Below are 17519 nucleotides of genomic sequence, written 5' to 3' on the forward strand. Positions count from 1 at the left end.
GTAGGGAATTAAATGGAGCAACATGCAATAACGAGAACTTAGGAGAGGATGAAATCAAGGGAAGAATTGCTAGTGCTGAACTTCCCTGAGCAGGCAGCCTAGCACCAGCAGAGCTGGTTAAAAGAGACATTTGGAGTGGGATGGAGATCAACAGCCACTAAATGAGGAAGTATTCAACCTTGTTGGAAGGAAGGAAACAAACTGTGGGTACAAGCATCAGGCGTCAACAGTGGTGACCCCAATGCAGACAACGAAATCCATGTCTTACTTTGCAGAGCCATTAAAAAGCCCACCCCATTGCCTGGCTGCCTGCCAGACCTCTGAATAAGATTTTTTCTAACACCAAGAGATAGAGATGTCCATTGCTATGACAAGGGGAGGAGGGAGAAAAACAAAGCCCCTGCCTAAGGGGCTGGTACTTGCAAAGCGAGGTGGGTCTCATGGGATATTTGGGCAGTGTAAATTGGACAGCACAGCTAAGCATAAATAAATGGCTAGCCAAAGAAAGAGGTTCCTAAATTTTTCATCCAAGAGGGGCTTCTAACCTTGAGATCTTTTGCTCCTGTGACTGGTGCCAAGGTGTTTTCTTTCTCTTGGGTGCTGGTGGAGGTATGATGCATGATCACCCGAATTGAAGAGAGCCTGCTTTACTGCAGCCCAGGCCAACTGCCACTGCCTGTCCACCTGAGAACCTTACTGATGGAGTATGTCATGGGAGGAGTGGGGAAACAAGGTCTTGATACCACCTATGGCTGACCCAGCCTCTCTGTCTCTTTCCTCAGAAGCAAAGCGGCTTCTCATGGAGTGTGACACCTTTTTCAAATGTTTGTGGTGGAATTGCCTCCTTGATGATTGAAGTTTGGAATAAAATAATGTCTCCTTGGTCCCTGCGAGCTGCTTTATCCTTTAAATTCAGGTCACTACTGGGCTGGAGAAGAAGAGCAAGAGGGAGGCATGTGGAAGTGACAAGAAACAAATAGGGGGAAAGAAAAATGGATTTTCCCAGATAATTTTTCTGAGATGCTTGACCCAGTCACCATGGTGACCGTAAGCAAGTGTTACAGAGGCAGAATGACTCATATCTGGCAGTGGAGCAGCATTTCTTAATCCACATTTCAGCACTGGCTGATGGGGACCTCGTGGCTTCGAGGTGTGCCCTACCAGTGACCTTGGGAACTGTTTTCAGCTGTGGAAGAAGGGTCCTTTGCAGACTCCCTTATGGAGCAAAATGGCAGCGAAAATGGTGGACTTGTGAAATAAACCCTCTGGTACAATTCTGAGCATGCATCTGAAAACGGTGGGTAGCATCCATTTAATTTTTTAGACACTTTTCCTTGGAGATGTCTGTGGCATAACTCAGAAGAGTCCAACCCCAGCGCTGCCTTAACAGCCAGAGCACCAAGCTGCACAGGTTACACAGTGGCCATCGCAGGGGACATCCAGCAACACAGTGCAGGTCATTTCCTTCTCCACCTCTTCTCCAAGTGGAGATGTGATCTGCCAGTACCTTTGCTAACCAGGACATCAGAATTACACAAAGGTCTGCTTGCCCAGTCACCCATTGGTCTGGTGCACCTTCAAGAGTTTGAGCGTGAAGTACAAGGTTGGTCTCACAAAACATCCAAAGCATCAGTGTTCTTCTAAAGGGGAATAGATCCAGATGGACCAGTGGAGGAATATGTATGATAAAGGCAAAAGGGAATTCAGTAGGTGGGATGAATTTTTGCTTGTCCAATGCAGCAAAAAGAGTCTACAGGGTAAGAAGACCTGTCTCCCAGGAGGGTGAAAGCCAAGAAAAGAATATAACTACTTAAGGAAGAAGCTGATATGGACACAAAACTAAATGGTTGCAAATGAGGCAGGGATATGTTCCCACTGCAGATAATAAAGTTTCTAAGAGTTGGATGCAGTAGGCTCCAAAATGATCTCCCTAAAGGCACAGGCAGCAGAGGGGCAGGAACTGGGCATGCTTGAGGCTCATCAAGCAGGATCACGCAACATGGTGATCTGCAGTGGCAGCCACTCCTTCCTCAAAATGGTGACAGCTGTCTGTGGTGTTTGCACACCAGAGCCACCCAGGGGTACAGATAGGAGGAGAAACAGGAGGACGACGAGGCAGATGGAGAACTACGAAGGAAGAATATACTTGAAGGATTGTCAATGCACTTGATGGGATGGCAGATGTGATCACATTTCTGGACATGTTCTCCAATTGGTTGTCTGAATTCTGTTGTGAGTCACGCAGTTCTGCTTTGAGCGGTAAATGCTTGGGTTTGGATCAAATTATTTTTGTTCCATACTTTAGGATGCTAATTTAGTCACCTGTGTTTTCTCTACATGCCTGCTGATGGGTGTGCAGAGAGAGAGAACAGACCTTTTCCAACTGAATGTGTGGAATAAACTCTGAGAGGGTGATGGCCACGCTCAACGTAATCTCCACTCAGACTGCTGCCCTTGCTGCCTTTGACTCCAACAGCCTCAAACACTGGGCAAGTTCTGTTTCGAATGTAAATGCTTTCCTTTGCTCTCTCATTGCAGCAGAAAAATGAAACCACTCACATACTGATTCCCCTGACCTTTGAAGGAAGTTCATGGATCCATCCTGTAGGAGAGCAGTAGCCGTGCTGCTCGCCGTGGTCATCAGCGGATGCTCGTGAAGCCCAGGAAAAGTGTGCGCATCACACGTGTCATGCTGTGTGTTTCTGAGTTCCTTCTCACCTCTCAGCATCAGCAGGGAAAGACCTAAAGCTGTGATGGGATAAGCTTCATGCACACCACCACCCTATCCAACATCCTTACTGCCGCTATGTGTCCTAAATGGAGAGGCCAAACCCACCACTGGCAGGTAACTCCATGTTTTCCATCTATGTGGCCAGCTGGGTCCTACTTGCCTGGATAAACATACCAAGAGATGGAGCCTGCAGGAGAAATGGACAGGTCAGAGGAGTAAAGTCATTTAGATGACTTTTCTTCCCTGTCTCCGCCACTCAGCAAAGATTAAGCTCTTCCTTCGAAGATTTTTCTATATATTTCCTACTATTCCTGCACTGAAGCATTAGGTGCACTGTTTAATGCTTGACAACGATGTAAGGGAAGCCAGACTGACTCCTCATGGGCCAGCTGAGAAAGCAGTAGTGACCCCTTAATTTTTATTTTCAGGACACAGCTTCAGAATTAGCCTGTGGAAGGGTGTATCTGAGGGAAAGGTATTGACATACCAAGACACCAAGCTTTGGGGGCACAACCTATGATTCAGTTTATAGGACAGAGAAAAAAATGTTTGTTTTCTGTGGGCAGGTTATCAGAAGTGTTCTCCATGAGGGTGTCTGGTTTTCTTTTTAATTTATTGGAAAAGCAATCCAGGGTGAAATACAGGTCATCCTAAGGTAGACCCTAAGGTTGCTTATGTGTCTTGTACTGTAGATAAATGCTCTGGGATCATAGCATCATAGAACCATAGAATGGTTTGGGAAATTTGAAAAACTCTGTGTTTTGTGCCTTCTTCCTCCCTCTGTGTGCTTGTCTCAGAGAATAATACACGGGAAGCAAACGCTGTGATGTGAAGTCATTCTGTTTTGTTTCACAAAATCCCCAGCCTGAGTGTGGTATTGAGGGAGGCAGACAAGCCAGTGGCTGGCTGCCAGCATGCCTTCACAACACATCCTCACAGCTTTCTGGATAATTCCTATGGAAGGGACCCTGGGAACAGAAATAGCCCATGCCTGAAAAACTTTCCTGGTGCAGTTTGACAAGTGCCTCCTAGAGAACTTGGCTTTAAAGGCAGAGGTTGGAGAGCTGGCAGCTGCTCTGAACTCAAGTCCTCTGCTGCCTGTGCTCAAACGAGGTTGGTGGGCAGCAAATGGCGTATCCACTGTCGTGTTGTGAGTGTGTGTGTGTGCCCCACACCCTTTCAAATTGCATTTCTGAAAACACTTCTGGGGTGGGAATACATGTATTGTGTCCTCTGCCCGGGACTCAGGTGAGAGGGCTCTCACCTAGGGCAAGAAATAACACCACTGCCAGCTTCATCTGGTGATGTAGGAACTTGAAAGTGGCTCTGAGTCCCTGGATTTTGGTGGCAGTACCCTCCACAATCCCTATCATTACCCATGGGCTGTTTCTCAGAGATCTGTGAGGCTGGTTGAGCAAATCTGCAGCTGGAAAACAGCCAGGGATGAGATGTGGCATAAGGCCACTGTGCTTGTTACCTCCTCCCCTCAGCCCGTCCTGGGGTGGTGATGTCTGGTTCCAGACCACCCTCGTGCTGCAGGGAGGGTTCCTGTCCCTTTCCCAGTCACACTGCCCTAACCTCCTCTTGGCTCATTGCCACAAGCACCTTGCCATGAAGATACCCCTATTCCTCACTGCCATTATAGTACAAATCATCAGGTTTAGACTTAGCATATTAATTTCCTGCTAAACAAGATTCTTTTTTGCCTTTTCCTCATCTAAACGCTTTCACAAGGGTCTTGTCTGTGGCAGACCTGGACCGAGCTCCAGCACAGCTCTTCCAGCAAAGGCTGGGGCATCCTTCGTTTGTAGTGGGGGCTGTGCCCTGCTCAGTGTCCTCACGATTGATCCTCACATGGGAGATCTCTTGCAGGGCTTCCTCGTTTATTTTGTTTCCCATCATGGACACCTTTTGGAGGATTTGAAGCCTTGGAACTTCACATTGCAACAGCTCTGGAGAGGAATGGAGCCAGGAGTTCTTGAATTCAGGAGATCAGGTGAAACAGCTCCTGATACAGATCCCATTAACCGTGATAAGAAACCAAACCGCTGAACAGAAGAGGTCCTGAACACAAGTGGCACCAACCACCTCATGCTTGTACTGCTCCAGGCATGCTTCTTGGGCTTGGAGAGAGCTGGCTGTGGCCAGTCCAGCACTTGCTCCCTCTTGCTGGTCTTCGTTTACTGAGTGCCACCCATGTACCCACTGTGAGCAACAGGAAAGGCAGCTTGGACTCGTCTGGGGCAGGGATATCTCCCAGCAGGAACCTCTTGCACGTGTTTTGGATATTTTTTTTTTTCAGCTACTGGAGGGGGTAAAAATAAGAGTTGCATTTCAGAGGCCTTAATGGCTGATCCATGAATTGCCTTGGGTTAGAAACTTCCTGGGAGGAGGAAATGCCCTCTCTTTAGTGAGCTGGCAGTTGGTTCTCTGCCACCAGACCTGGTGGTTCTCTGGCTCGGCTCTAAATGCATTAACTAAGGAGCCCTCTTAGAGAAAGGCTATTCATGAGGAGTAGCTCAAAAGCCACATCTTGTTCCAGCCTCTTCAGTAAATCCCTCCTTGGGCTAATCACATCCATAAATTACGGTGCACGGAGAAGTACAGTCTTCTGTTTCCATGAGACAGTTTTATACAGCACCGAAACAGAGAAAGCAGGACAGGCAGAAGTAGCTGGTGTGTTAGCAAGCTGCCAAGTGGCCCCAGGTTCGTCAGTGGTGCCTCAGTTTCCCTAGCCAAAAGTGATGACAAACAGCGTTGAAACAGATGTGTTCTCTGCCTCCCTGATGACATTTGTGCGTGTTTCCCTTCTTCCTATTTAGTCCTTTGAACTATGGAGCTGGCACCACCGGGACAAGTTTGTCCCCAGTGTGTTGTGTGGGAAGGTGTGAATGCTACCTCTACCTCTCAGACAGATTTCCTCACTAGCCCAAAGAGCAGATTGTTGATGTAACAAATCAATACCCACCAGAGACTTCATTTTTGCATTGCGGTGGCTGGAATTTGCTTGGGAGGAAGGGGAGGAGGAGGAGGATATTTGGGAATGCATGTTCAGACACAGGTGCAAAGGGCTGAGAGATCTCTGGATGGAGAGGCAAAACCCTCAGAAGGAAGAGCTCATCACTCAGTGTTCCTAACTGCATTTTAAAGGCAATATTTACAGCAAATAAGAATGGCAATTAACTGCCAAATCATACATCAGCTCTCCTGTGAAAGCAGCCAGCTGCTGAACTTTAATACTGAAGCTATTCCTCATGAACTACCCTCACTCCTAAATCACCAAGCCCTTTCAGCCACAACTAAATTATGAGCAGGTGGGCAACAAAAACAAGACTATAAAACTCGTCTGGCCCTTGGAAATGCTCTTGGGAGTTTGAGCATTAGGAGAGAAAGGTGACAGTTCTGTTTTGGGGCTCAGCAAACCCTCTGTGGTGGGGTCACCTCAGGGAACCTCAAAGCCCTGCCACCTCGGGGCTGTTGGTGGCAAGAAGGGTTGCCAGTCCAGCCTTCCCAGCACCTTGGTAGCCTCACTGCACCCCAAGCCTCCTGTGCTCTCACATGCTCCACAGAGAAGACCTTGCCTATAGAGAAGTTGCCACCCAACAGGAGCTACATGGTCACCTGATGGGATAAAAGGTTGGACTTGTCCCATGTGTGAGGTCCTCCAGAAGGACAGTGCCCTTGGATTACCGAAATCCTTCTTTGACATGTTGCCGACAACTGGTATGTTACTGCAGACCCTTTTGCACTGAAAATGGCTCGAAATAAGGATTAAGCTTCAGAGCCACTGAGATACCTTGTGAAATCCAGAGATGACCCGGTGTCGATGAGCATGTGTATGTCTCCTCCAGAGTGGACTAGCCCTGAGGGGACTCGACACTACTTTGCTAGGGAAAGTGTAGGGTTTGCTTGCTGGAATGGGAGTGGATATAGCCACAGTGATAATCCTGATGTAGCACCTGCTGTGAAGAATGAAAAGACAACACCATGAACTTCACTGCAGCCATCATCCTCTGGGGCCTGGTCCATCAGCAGGAGTCACCAATGCCCGCACCACCATCTAACAGCCAATGCACAGAAGAATAAAACACTGGCTATCCTCTGAAGAGGTCCTTTGGGTTGATGCATGCAATGGATCTGCCTTGATGACAACCCAAGAGAAAGCGAATGACGGTCTCAGGGTTATGAGACCACACATAGCCTTGTCTCATTATCACATGACAGGGAGAGGATGTAATTAGTTCACAACATAGAGCAGAAAACCCCATTTACAAAGTATAGTTGGTGCCAGCCATTTCTAGGAAAGTGTCTGCTCAGAGAGCAAAGCTGATTCACAGCCTCCGGAGAATCCACTCAACACACAAAGGGTCAAGTTACTCTGTAAGGAATGATGGACCAACCCCCCACTTTTAAAGAGAGGTGCCTTAGGAGGACCTCAGAATTTTGAGTGTGGCAAGAGTAAGGAGATGGAACCCCTTGGGTTGGTCTAAAGAGTCTAAACGTGCCAGATGATCCTTGAGGTCCCTTCCAACCTGGGATTCTATGATTCTATGATCTAATAATTGGAAAACTGGATGTTTCACTGCGTACATTACATGCCAGAAGCTCTTTACAGCCTTGTTTTGCCCAAACACCAAGCAAATTCTCCCCGCAATGCTTTCTATTGTCAATGGCAATGTCATTCTTCTGAGTTCAGTTTCTTTCCTAACACTACTTGTCTGGAAGATGGTATGACCTGTGACGCAACCTAGACTAGCACTTGTACCATGTTTCAGTGGGAGACAGTGGGGTATACCAGGAACTGTAGCCCAAAGAGGAGGGTCACCATGTAAAGGACAATAAGGGTAAGAAACAGGCAAAATATATATCCAGCAGGGTCATGGACCATATAGAAATTTCCGGGGATAGAACTGTATTGTCCTGGATTGAATTTATGTGGAAAAGGAAATGTCAAAGAAATCTCTGGTTTTCCCAGGCAGCTCCTGTCCTCATCAGCTGCTTGAATTTAGGAGTTTATATTAAAAACTAGATGTGGCTGGAGGCACTACTCAAAATCCCACCAGTGTCCACGGAAAGATGATTGCTGAAAATGTGATACACAAGCCACAACATTTGCAGCTGCTGAATTTGGGCTTCAGCTGTTGCAGAGATTTATTTTCTCATACAGAGAACAAATATTTTAATAGATTTTCACATTCTTTGCTTTGCAGTTGGATTATGTGTTAAAAATTGTTTTGACCACTGTGGTGAACTGTTGGTGTCCACGGAACACACAGAGCAAGAGCTTGCAGACAAGTTACGCTGCATCCTGTATAATAAAAGTGCTAAATGAACACTCAGGAAGGTGCAAAGCTAGGGACTCAAAAGATCGACAAGGTTAAAGTGAAAATTACATTTGCAAAACTTGGGTTTCTGACATTTACAGAGTGTAATTTCAGGGTAATTATTGTCTCTGCAGTGTCTCTGCCACACCAGCGGCAAGGAAAGATGGGTCTGGTTCCTCACAGGTATCTGAAAGTACTTAGCTCAGTTATGACCAAACAATCTGCAAACAGAAATATTTTTATTTTCACAGCTCTCCAAGGAGAAAAAGGTACATTTTACTGTCTCTAGAGACATTTTTAAAATGTTTTTGGCCTTCCTCAGAGGCACTGAGGGGTCACTGGTGCTTTTGGGGTGCGACTTATCTGACCATTTATTAGAATGAGATGAACTGCAGCCTCAAACCCCTATTTTTCGTCACATCAAGTAAAATCATGTCAAGTAAAAGTCATGACTGATGAACTGCAAGAAAATTCATGTTTCTTTCCCACGGAAATACACTTATTTTCTGAAGGCCCTTGAGCAAAAGTGCTGTGTGCACTCATTCAAGTGAGCACACTTCTAATTAAAACCCTACAGGTAGCATGAAGCTTTTACAGTCATTTCATTGAATCACAGACTGGTTTGGGTTGGAAGGAACCTTAAAGATCATCTAGTCCCACCCACCTGCCATGGGCAGGGACACCTTCTGCTAGACCAGGTTGCTCAAAGCCCTGTCCTTGAACACTGCCAGAGATGGGGCACCCACAGCTTCTCTGGACAACCTGAACACTGCCAGAGATGGGGCACCCACAGCTTCTCTGGACAACCTGGGCCGGGGTCTCACCACCCTCACAGGGAGGAATTTCTTCTTAATATCTGGTTTAAATTCACCCTCTTCCAGTTGAACCCATCACCCCTTGTCCTGTCCCAACAGCCCCTGCTGAAAAGCCCCTCCCCAGCTTTCCTGGAGCCCCTTTCAGCACTGACAGGCCGCACTAAGGTCTCCCTGCAGCCTTCTCTGCTCCAGGTTCAACACCCCCAACTTGCACACGTGACGCAGTTGTTAGTACCTAGTTCATGCTGTTTATTGTGGCAAACTCAATTAAAACCAAGCTGGTAGCAAGAGATTAAACAACCACCTGGCATGATCACACAAAAGAGCATCCCCACTCTTCCGCTCAATCTTTGTTACATCTCATTAACCAGATTATGAGAATTAATGAGCAAGTATATATCCAAATATAAATTGACGAATATAGATCAGGCTAATTAAAAGCTCCTTCCCAGAATATCTAGGACAAAACTTTGTGTGTGCAAATATAATAAAATCGTCATACCCAGCTTAATATAGATGTATTTCATGTTATATGGTGTATTTTGGTATTGGTTCCAAACTGTTGAGAGATTTTATAACATTTTGCCCACAGTAGGTTTAAATTTTTCAAGATCTATTTTTTCCTGTTTGTGGTACATCTATTATAGCAACTGCCTCCAGATGCGTCAAGACACTGCAATATAAAAACAGACATTTGCCTTTAAATAGTTTTATTTGGTGGTGCGGAGGGTGGACTGGAAGCAGAGTAATCCCATACATAGGTCGTGGGAGATCTGGGTCCTATTCCCAGTCACTTCAACGCATCCCTTGGCGGGGCAGAGGCAAAGCATGTGTTCAAACTTGGGTGTCCAAATCACTCTTTGAGATCCAGAATGCTGCACCTCTTGTAACAGCAGGAACTGTGCTAAACCCCTCCACCTGTCTCTGGGCTCTGCACAGGGCAGCTGGTAGGAAGGGAACCTCCTGCACTCATTCAGGCTACAAATAATCTTTTTTTTTTCTTCCCCCCCCGCCCCCCGGCTATTTCCGGCTACATATAGATTTTCTCCTCATTCTTCTGCACTCTAGAGGCTTCTGCACTAGGGTACGGGGAGTGAATGAACACCGAGAAACGCTTTAGCTACATAATTTACTCACAGGCTCGTCATCCATGCACCTATTCGTAATTCTCTCTTGTGCCCTTCTGTAGGATGTTGACGTTCTCCCTGGAGAGAAACCCAGCTCACAGGTCACTTTTCCACAGTATGATCTCTAGACAGACACAGTCAATGAAGATGACACCCAGCCAGGTTCCCTGTGCCTGGACTATTCCTCTGGTGTTATTTCAGTGGGCTGTACACCCCCATGGGTCCCTGAGCCATGCCCATCACAGGCTTCCCTGTTACAATGCCCTAGGAATGACATTCTGGCAGGCTGCAACACAGCCCTAAAGTCATTGCAGACCCTGTGACCTGGAAAAAGAGAAGCAGGAATCTGAGGGCTGCTTAAGTAACAGCGTAATTTGCCTGGGAAAGCAATGGATTTGCCCTCGCTGCAATGCTTTAAGAACAGTCTCACAAAACAGGTCAGGAATGGTTTGGGGCCAAATGATCTTTCTCTGAGAAAGGGATATGGGCTGGAAGACCCATCCATCCACTGCAATTTAATGAATTTATGCTAATTTGTCATGAGCCCATGTGATAGATACATCATAGAATCATAGAATGTTTTGGGCTGGAAGGGACCTTTAAAGGTACTCCAGGTAGGGTCTGCCCAGAGCAGAGCAGAGGGGCAGGATCCCCTCCCTGGACCTGCTGCCCACGCTGCTGGAGATGAGCCCAGCACACGGGTGGCTTCTGGGCTGAGAGTGCACGTTGCCAGCTCCTGTCCAGCTTTTCCCTCCACCCAGCACCCCCAAGTCCTTCTCCTCAGGGCTGCTTTGCAGCCCTTCATCCCCAGCCTGTGCTGATACCGGAGGTTGCTCCGACCCAGGGGCAGGACCTTGCACTTGGCCTTGTTGAACCTCATGAGGTTCACCTGGGCCCACTTCTCAAGTTTGTCCTGGTATCCTGGGTGCAAAGCAAAGGAGGAGAACTTTGCCTCTTGCCTGAGTGGTGTCCAATAAATCAAACTGGAGCCTAGTACCTAGCAGGTTTGAGACTTGGTGTCCGTGTCTTTGCTGGCATTTTTAATGAATGCATGGTTCCAGTGGACCAGGATCAACAGGGCAGGTGTGGCAGGTGGAAGAGTTCACTGCAATTGCTCTTGTTCCAGTTTGATTTGATTCTCCGAGCCATAGTTAATTATTTCAAAACAGCTGCCATTTTTCCATGTCGGTTCCGCAAATTCCACTGTATCTCAGAAAATTTCAGGAGATACAAGAGACAATCAAAGTAACTGAACAGTCTCTTTCACCCTTCTCCTTTTAAATCACACTTTTGATCAGGTCCTTCTATGCACCACAAAACTAAAGCTTGGGTTTCTGTGGCATTGTGTCTCGTGGTGGATTTTCAGTAAGTATTTTATGACGTCTAACCAGGGGCTAAGCTCTCTCTGCAACCTTCCTTCTGTGAGGAAGACAATAACAGTTCCCACTTCTTCACCATCTGCCCATTTTTTATAGGGACTTGGTATACTGAGGAGTTTGGGCACTTCCTCAAATGTGATTGAGACTGATGAAAGAGGTCATCAAGTGGCGGGGAAAGGCTTACACGCACACAGGCACGGAGTGATGACGTAAGCCCTTTTTTCCCGAGGAAACCATGCTAAATGATCTCCTGCCAGAATAGAATTAGATTGTACACTTCTACCAGAACAGACTTGGTCTTGTCTGAAATATGCTTCTACCTACGTTGTCTTCTCCATCATTTATTTTACTAGTGGCAGCTGCTGAAGCTTGAGCACTACTATGCCCCTGTGAGCCCATCTTCTGCAAAGTGTTTTGTGAAAGGACTTCTACACTGTGAAGAACAGCACCTACAAGAATTATGTCAGTTTTGGCTTGGAGGAGACCTTACTGAGCCTGGTTGGTGCAGCAGCTGCCTTTCTTTCGGCAATCAGGTAAAAAAGCCAGACACCTTTTCTCCGAATCATTGCTGGAAATTAGCAGCAGCTTCCACTGCCAAGTCACCACCCCCAAAACAAACATAGGACCATGAATATGGAAGGGTTTGCCCATACGGAGGGATGTCTGAAGTCATTCCTTCTCTGGGTAGCCCGCTGTTTGTGGAGGGACAGAGAGAAGCGTTGTGGCCTTCACCCTTGTGTGGCTCCAGCTATGGGTGTTGCTGTGCCTTTCTCACACTGGTCTTGATTTCTTAACAAATCCAAAGAATAACAAACATGGAAGCCCACCACCCAGACTAGACAGTGTTTCTTAGAAAACAATTGAAATGTAAATCACCATCCTGGGTACTGGCTAGTGCATCCTCGATCCCAAGGGATGTTTTCTTCCTCTTAGATGTTTCTGGGGTGGTGATGGAGAAGGTCTTTGCCTCCACTCCTGAGATGGTCCCATTTGGGGTCTCATTGTCTTTGCATGCTCCCCATCCCCTGAAGAGTGAGAGCAGGGCTTCATCCCTCCTCCTATTCTTATTTCCTTCCTCCTGGATCAGGTTTGAGAAAGCAGGTGAATGTCTCTCTAGATGTTATAGAAGAGGTTCTGGTTCCTCGACTCTTTGATAGATGCCCTACTGCAAGGACAAATCCAGCACCTAACTTTCAGCAGGGTCTTCCACTAGCCAGTTCTTAGACAGTGAAACCTTCATATTTGCGTGACTTAAGAGAGAGTTTCTCTGTCTATTCTCTCTCTCCAGCCAAGGCTTGAGCTGACAGAGGATTGAGCTTTCTCTCACTTGGGCATCTTGATTCCATTAGACTTCAAAAAGTCTACACTAGAACACATGGAAACACCTGCAGTGCAGACACCATCACCTGCAGACACCATGCAACAACCAGTAGTTGCCCCTGCCTGCTTCTATAGTCAAAGGAGAGGAAGAGGCAGATCGAAACCACAATTCACCTCATCTTAAGGAGGGTGTCCAAAATAGGTCAGGTGAGTCACACCCTCAGATGCTCCCCTCAGAGAGATAAAGGGAGCTTTGGGAAAATTTGAATGATTGACCTGGTATTGGTGTTGCTCAGAGAGGGAGCTGGACCTTCAGAGGTCCCTTTCAACTAGCACCTCATTTCCATGATGCTCTGACTAGCTGAGATGAAGACACGGATGTCTGAGACAACCAAAGGGAGGTGAATCCTACAAAACCCTCTTAAATTCCTGGCCTATCTACATCTCTGAGAAGCCTCCAGTTATGTTCTCTTGACAGATCTTTGTTAAGGGAAGAGGGACCCTGGCATAAACTACACAACCACCATCCAGGACCCCCCAAGAAAGCAGCTTGGAAGAGCTCCGCTGCACACACCCAGCAAAAGACACAACCCACACAAGAGTTATGTGAGTAATCAGGGTTTCAGCTCTTGTTGAACAACCAGCTGCTTAAGAGTCTCATTAGCCTCAGAAACCGTTAATTGTATTAAAACTCCTGGTGATGGCATCCTGCGCGTGGGGATGTGGATCACACACCCAAGGGTGAGCTAAATTGCTCAGCTGGTAAATAGACTGCAGAGATACTGAAGAGTTGGAGCTGACTTAAAGAAGAATCTTTGTAGATTATTCAAGCATGGAGAAACGGCTGACAACATATGGCATGCACATAGGTCCCGTTATTTAAAATCAGTGGTTATTTCAGGTTCTCGACACTGATGCGATAAATATTACTGCTGTGTAACTAAAGTGGAGACTATTCCACCGAGAGTTACAAAGATGCGTGGAGGCTCACACAGAGCCTGTACGGAAGTTTCTGCTTGTTAAGTCAGTGCTAAGTAGAGCTGGGGGGTCTTTTTTTTTTTTTTGACAAATTTACTCATCCCTAAAAATTATAATCAGACAACAGTCGGTCAACAGCATAAGTCAGTGACAACCTATTACAAATTCATGTCAAATAGAAAAAAAACCCCATTTTGGTATTTTCAGAGAAAATTGAACACTTATTCATCTTAATGTGACAGAGCACTTTGAAATGCATCGAGTGCTCATTTTTGATAAAATTCCATTCACTCTCAAATCAAAACATCACGCTGCACTTCAATCGGAAGTGATTCTTGTTTCTCACAAGAGCTCAATTAAAAAGTGTATCGACAGTGTTTCCAGTTGGCCCCAAATTATTTCACATGGGTTTGCCTAACGAGCAAATAAAAAAGCCGTTCTACTCAACCCTTCACCACCCTCTTTTCAAGGAGAATTGGCCTCGGCATGTTGCGGTTCGTGGATTTACATTGAACTTCTGCAGGTTTCTCAGAGTTTCAGACCCATCTCCTGAGCTGTGAACCCAGAGGTTAGACCTTGCAGAAGTTTCTGTTCTCCTTCTAGATATCATCGAATGATTCTGAGGTTTGAATAGGAAATGGCAATTAATAAAAGGGGGGTGAAATAAAAGGCGGCATATTTTGTGGTCATAAAACAAACGAACTCTTGCTGTGTTTACATTATATGTATAATACAGCAGGAAGTAACGATCAAAGCCATGTTTATAAAGAACTTGGCAAATTGTGTGCTTGGAGGAAGCGAATGGGTTCACGGGAGGGACTTGAAGAGTGAGGTTTGGATTTTTAGCTGGTGTAAATCAGCTAATCTTCAACTTCGGTGCAAGGGTAGTGATTTACATCAGTGAAGAAGCTGGTTCAAGGGTTTTGAGGGAGGACAGATGTGGTAAAACAAAATAAAATATTTTTCCCCACTGAAAAGTTTTTGCCTGATACTTATTCTCAGTTTCCAAGTAGTGGGAATAACTCAGAGGAACAGGATCCTGATAGTGAGAGAAGTTCACTGCAGCCTGTCTGCTCCCTGCCTGAGTTCTAGCATGAACTCCCCTGCTCACACAGGGTGAAAATTCTTCACAGCAGCAATTTTGCCACTACAGAGAGCTGAGATAAATTCACCAAATCCCACCCTCACCCAGAGAGAGAACCTGAAGCAAAGTGACACAGGACAGCAGCACAGGGAGACCTATAGACACCCACAGCCCTGAGCCACCACCCTAGGGACACCTCAGCTCCCAAAGCACTGTCGGTCCTGGTGAATTATTCCACTGGTGAGGATTGAGCGGCCTCAGTTAGGGGTCTGAGAGCCACAGTGATGGAGGGAGATCCAAACCTCAGCAGATCAAAGTCAGCCCTGTGGTGCTGTTTGCATTGACTTGAGAGGCAGCCTCAAGCAAGAGGATTTGAAAAATTCAGAGAAAAAGTGCAGAGCTAGCTCTAACATTTCCCTGGCTGCAGGATTAGTTGGACACAAGTCCCTGGTGGGCTGTGGGACATGCGGGTTCCACCCAGCAGACGAAGTGACAGACCTCTGTGCTTTGCTGAGCTCTGCGCAGAGGTCACGTCAATGTTCAGAAGATATTGTAATCTCTTTCCCCCCTCCCCTGAGGTTTAGCTACACCAATGCAGAGGGTTAATCAGGTGCCCTGAGCTGGGTGCCTGTTGTTAGAGGAGGTGGTGATGGAGAGCACTGGCTTTCCTGCACTTCATGGGCTGTGGGCAGCACTGATGCTGGAAGGGGACATTGCTTTGGACATCATACTTCCCCAGTGGGCTTTGTGCTGGCCCAGCTCCCTCTGCACGCAGGAGGCTGCATCCCTTTCACCCAGGCAAACAACTAGCCAAAACTTTAGAGCACAACTTGTCAGACAACCCCAAACAAGCACCAGTGGCATGGGCACCATGGCAGGACCAGGAGCTGAGGGGACGACTCCTGGAGGAGGTGGATCAGTCCTGGGAAATCACCTAGGACCATCTCCCTTGTAGAAAAGACCAGGTCCTGCTCCAGATCTCTGCACAACATTGGCATCCTGGGCAGTCAGCTGATGCTTCAGACTCTGACATGCTCCCTGGGGGGATGAAACCTCACTCATCTCCAGCATCTTCACCAGTTCACAACAGAGGTGGGAGCTCTGGGCCCTCAGAGGGTGGTCCAGGTGCCCTCCCCCAAAATGGGAGTAAGGGAGGCTGCGTGCAGGGACAGCAAAGCTCTCTGGAGACCACTGTGCCATAATTACAGCCTCTTTGAAACAGAACCGCTTCCTCCTTAGCCTGAACTTCATCAATTAAACTGCTGAATGCAGAATGAATTAATTAAACCAATTATTATGCTGCTGTTTCATTCATCTGTGTTTACTTTGATCATATTACTCCAATTAATAAATATTGGATAAGAGTTAATGAATTGAATTAATTAATCGCTGGTTTATTCACCAGTCAGTTACCTATCCCCCACCTCCATGCATGCATCCTGACAGTTTGTCCCAAGGAGCAGGTCCCCAGGGGCTCAGCCATGGGCAGAGGGGCCGGGATGGGGGACAGGGTCACTTACCAAAAGGCAGGACGAAGAAGAAAGGAAACCAGCAGAGGATGAAAACACCCACAACGATGGCGAGAGTCTTGGCTGCTTTTTTCTCACGGGAGAACTTGAGGAGCCGCACAGAGAGGGAGCTCCTGAAGTTGTGCCCCTTGCTCCGGCTGCTGGAGAGAGGCTCCTCCAGCACGCTGCGGCAGTGTATGCGCAGTACGACCTCCATGGATTTATTCCTCTCCTTCTTGACCCCTGCCTCCAAGCTCCGGGTCGTCCGCCTGGCCACCACATAGATCCTGAAGTACATCACAAGGATGACCATGAGGGGCAGGTAGAAGGAAAATAGGGAGGAGAACAGGGCATAGCCCGGTTCCTCTGTGATGCTACAGATGCTCTCATCTGGTGGTGGTGGCTCCTTCCATCCCAGCAGTGGCCCGATGGAGATGACCATGGAAGAGAGCCAGACCACCACGAGGATGACCCCCGCCTTCCTCTCAGTCATGATTGTGGGGTACTTGAGGGAATACTTGACACCGATGTACCGGTCCACGGAGATGATGCACAGGCTCATGATGGAGGCAGAGCAGCACAACACATCCACCGCTGCCCAGATGTTACAGAAAATGCGCCCAAAAACCCAGAAGCCCAGCACCTCCAAGGTGGCCGAGAAGGGCAGCACAGTGGTGCTAAGCAGCAGGTCAGCAATGGCCAAGTTGACGATAAAGTAGTTGGGGCCCGTCTGCAGGTGCCTGTTGCAAGCCACTGAGAGGATGACAAGGATGTTCCCGATGATGGCTGAGAGGATGAAGACGGCCAGGAAGATCCCGACGCCCACTGCCTGCACATCCAAGGCAAAAGTCAACGTGGTGCCGTTGCCCTCGGGGATCTCCGCACCTTGCAGCCCCCAGGACCGGTTGGCACCGCTCTGGCTGCCTTGTCCCGTCCGGTTCCCACTCAAGCTGTCATTGCTCAGCTCAGAGAAAGTCATTGTAGAAAAGGTCCGGGCTCCATGGAGGGCGAGGAGAAAGCGATGCCGAGGCGCAGCCTCCCCGGCATGATCCTCACAGCCCCCTCTAAGACTCGCTCAGCACCTCGCGGATTAAGAGTCGGTCGCCCCAGCCGGAATGGAGCGATCGAAGTCGGGCAGGCTCTTCACCCCCCCAGTCGGGATGGAGGCATGGAGGGTAGCCACGCTCCCCGGTCCCCTCTCAGCCGGGATGGAGGGATGGAGGGCAGGCAGGCTTCTCACCCCACCAGCCCTC

General features: G+C 47.7%; 1 protein-coding gene across 1 annotated transcript in view; it reads right to left on the reverse strand.

Moving 5' to 3' along the window:
* ADRA1D (adrenoceptor alpha 1D) overlaps positions 1-17245 on the reverse strand; it is a 43095-nt gene extending 25850 nt beyond the window's left edge. Inside the window, exon 1 of the mRNA XM_010136699.1 lies at positions 16279-17245. Coding sequence (XP_010135001.1) covers positions 16279-17245 — 967 coding nt within the window. The remainder of the gene's footprint in view (positions 1-16278) is intronic.
* Positions 17246-17519: the final 274 nt, after the last annotated feature.

The sequence above is a fragment of the Buceros rhinoceros genome, unplaced genomic scaffold (assembly GCF_000710305.1).
Source record: "Buceros rhinoceros silvestris isolate BGI_N320 unplaced genomic scaffold, ASM71030v1 scaffold6885, whole genome shotgun sequence".
Lineage (NCBI taxonomy): Eukaryota > Metazoa > Chordata > Aves > Bucerotiformes > Bucerotidae > Buceros > Buceros rhinoceros.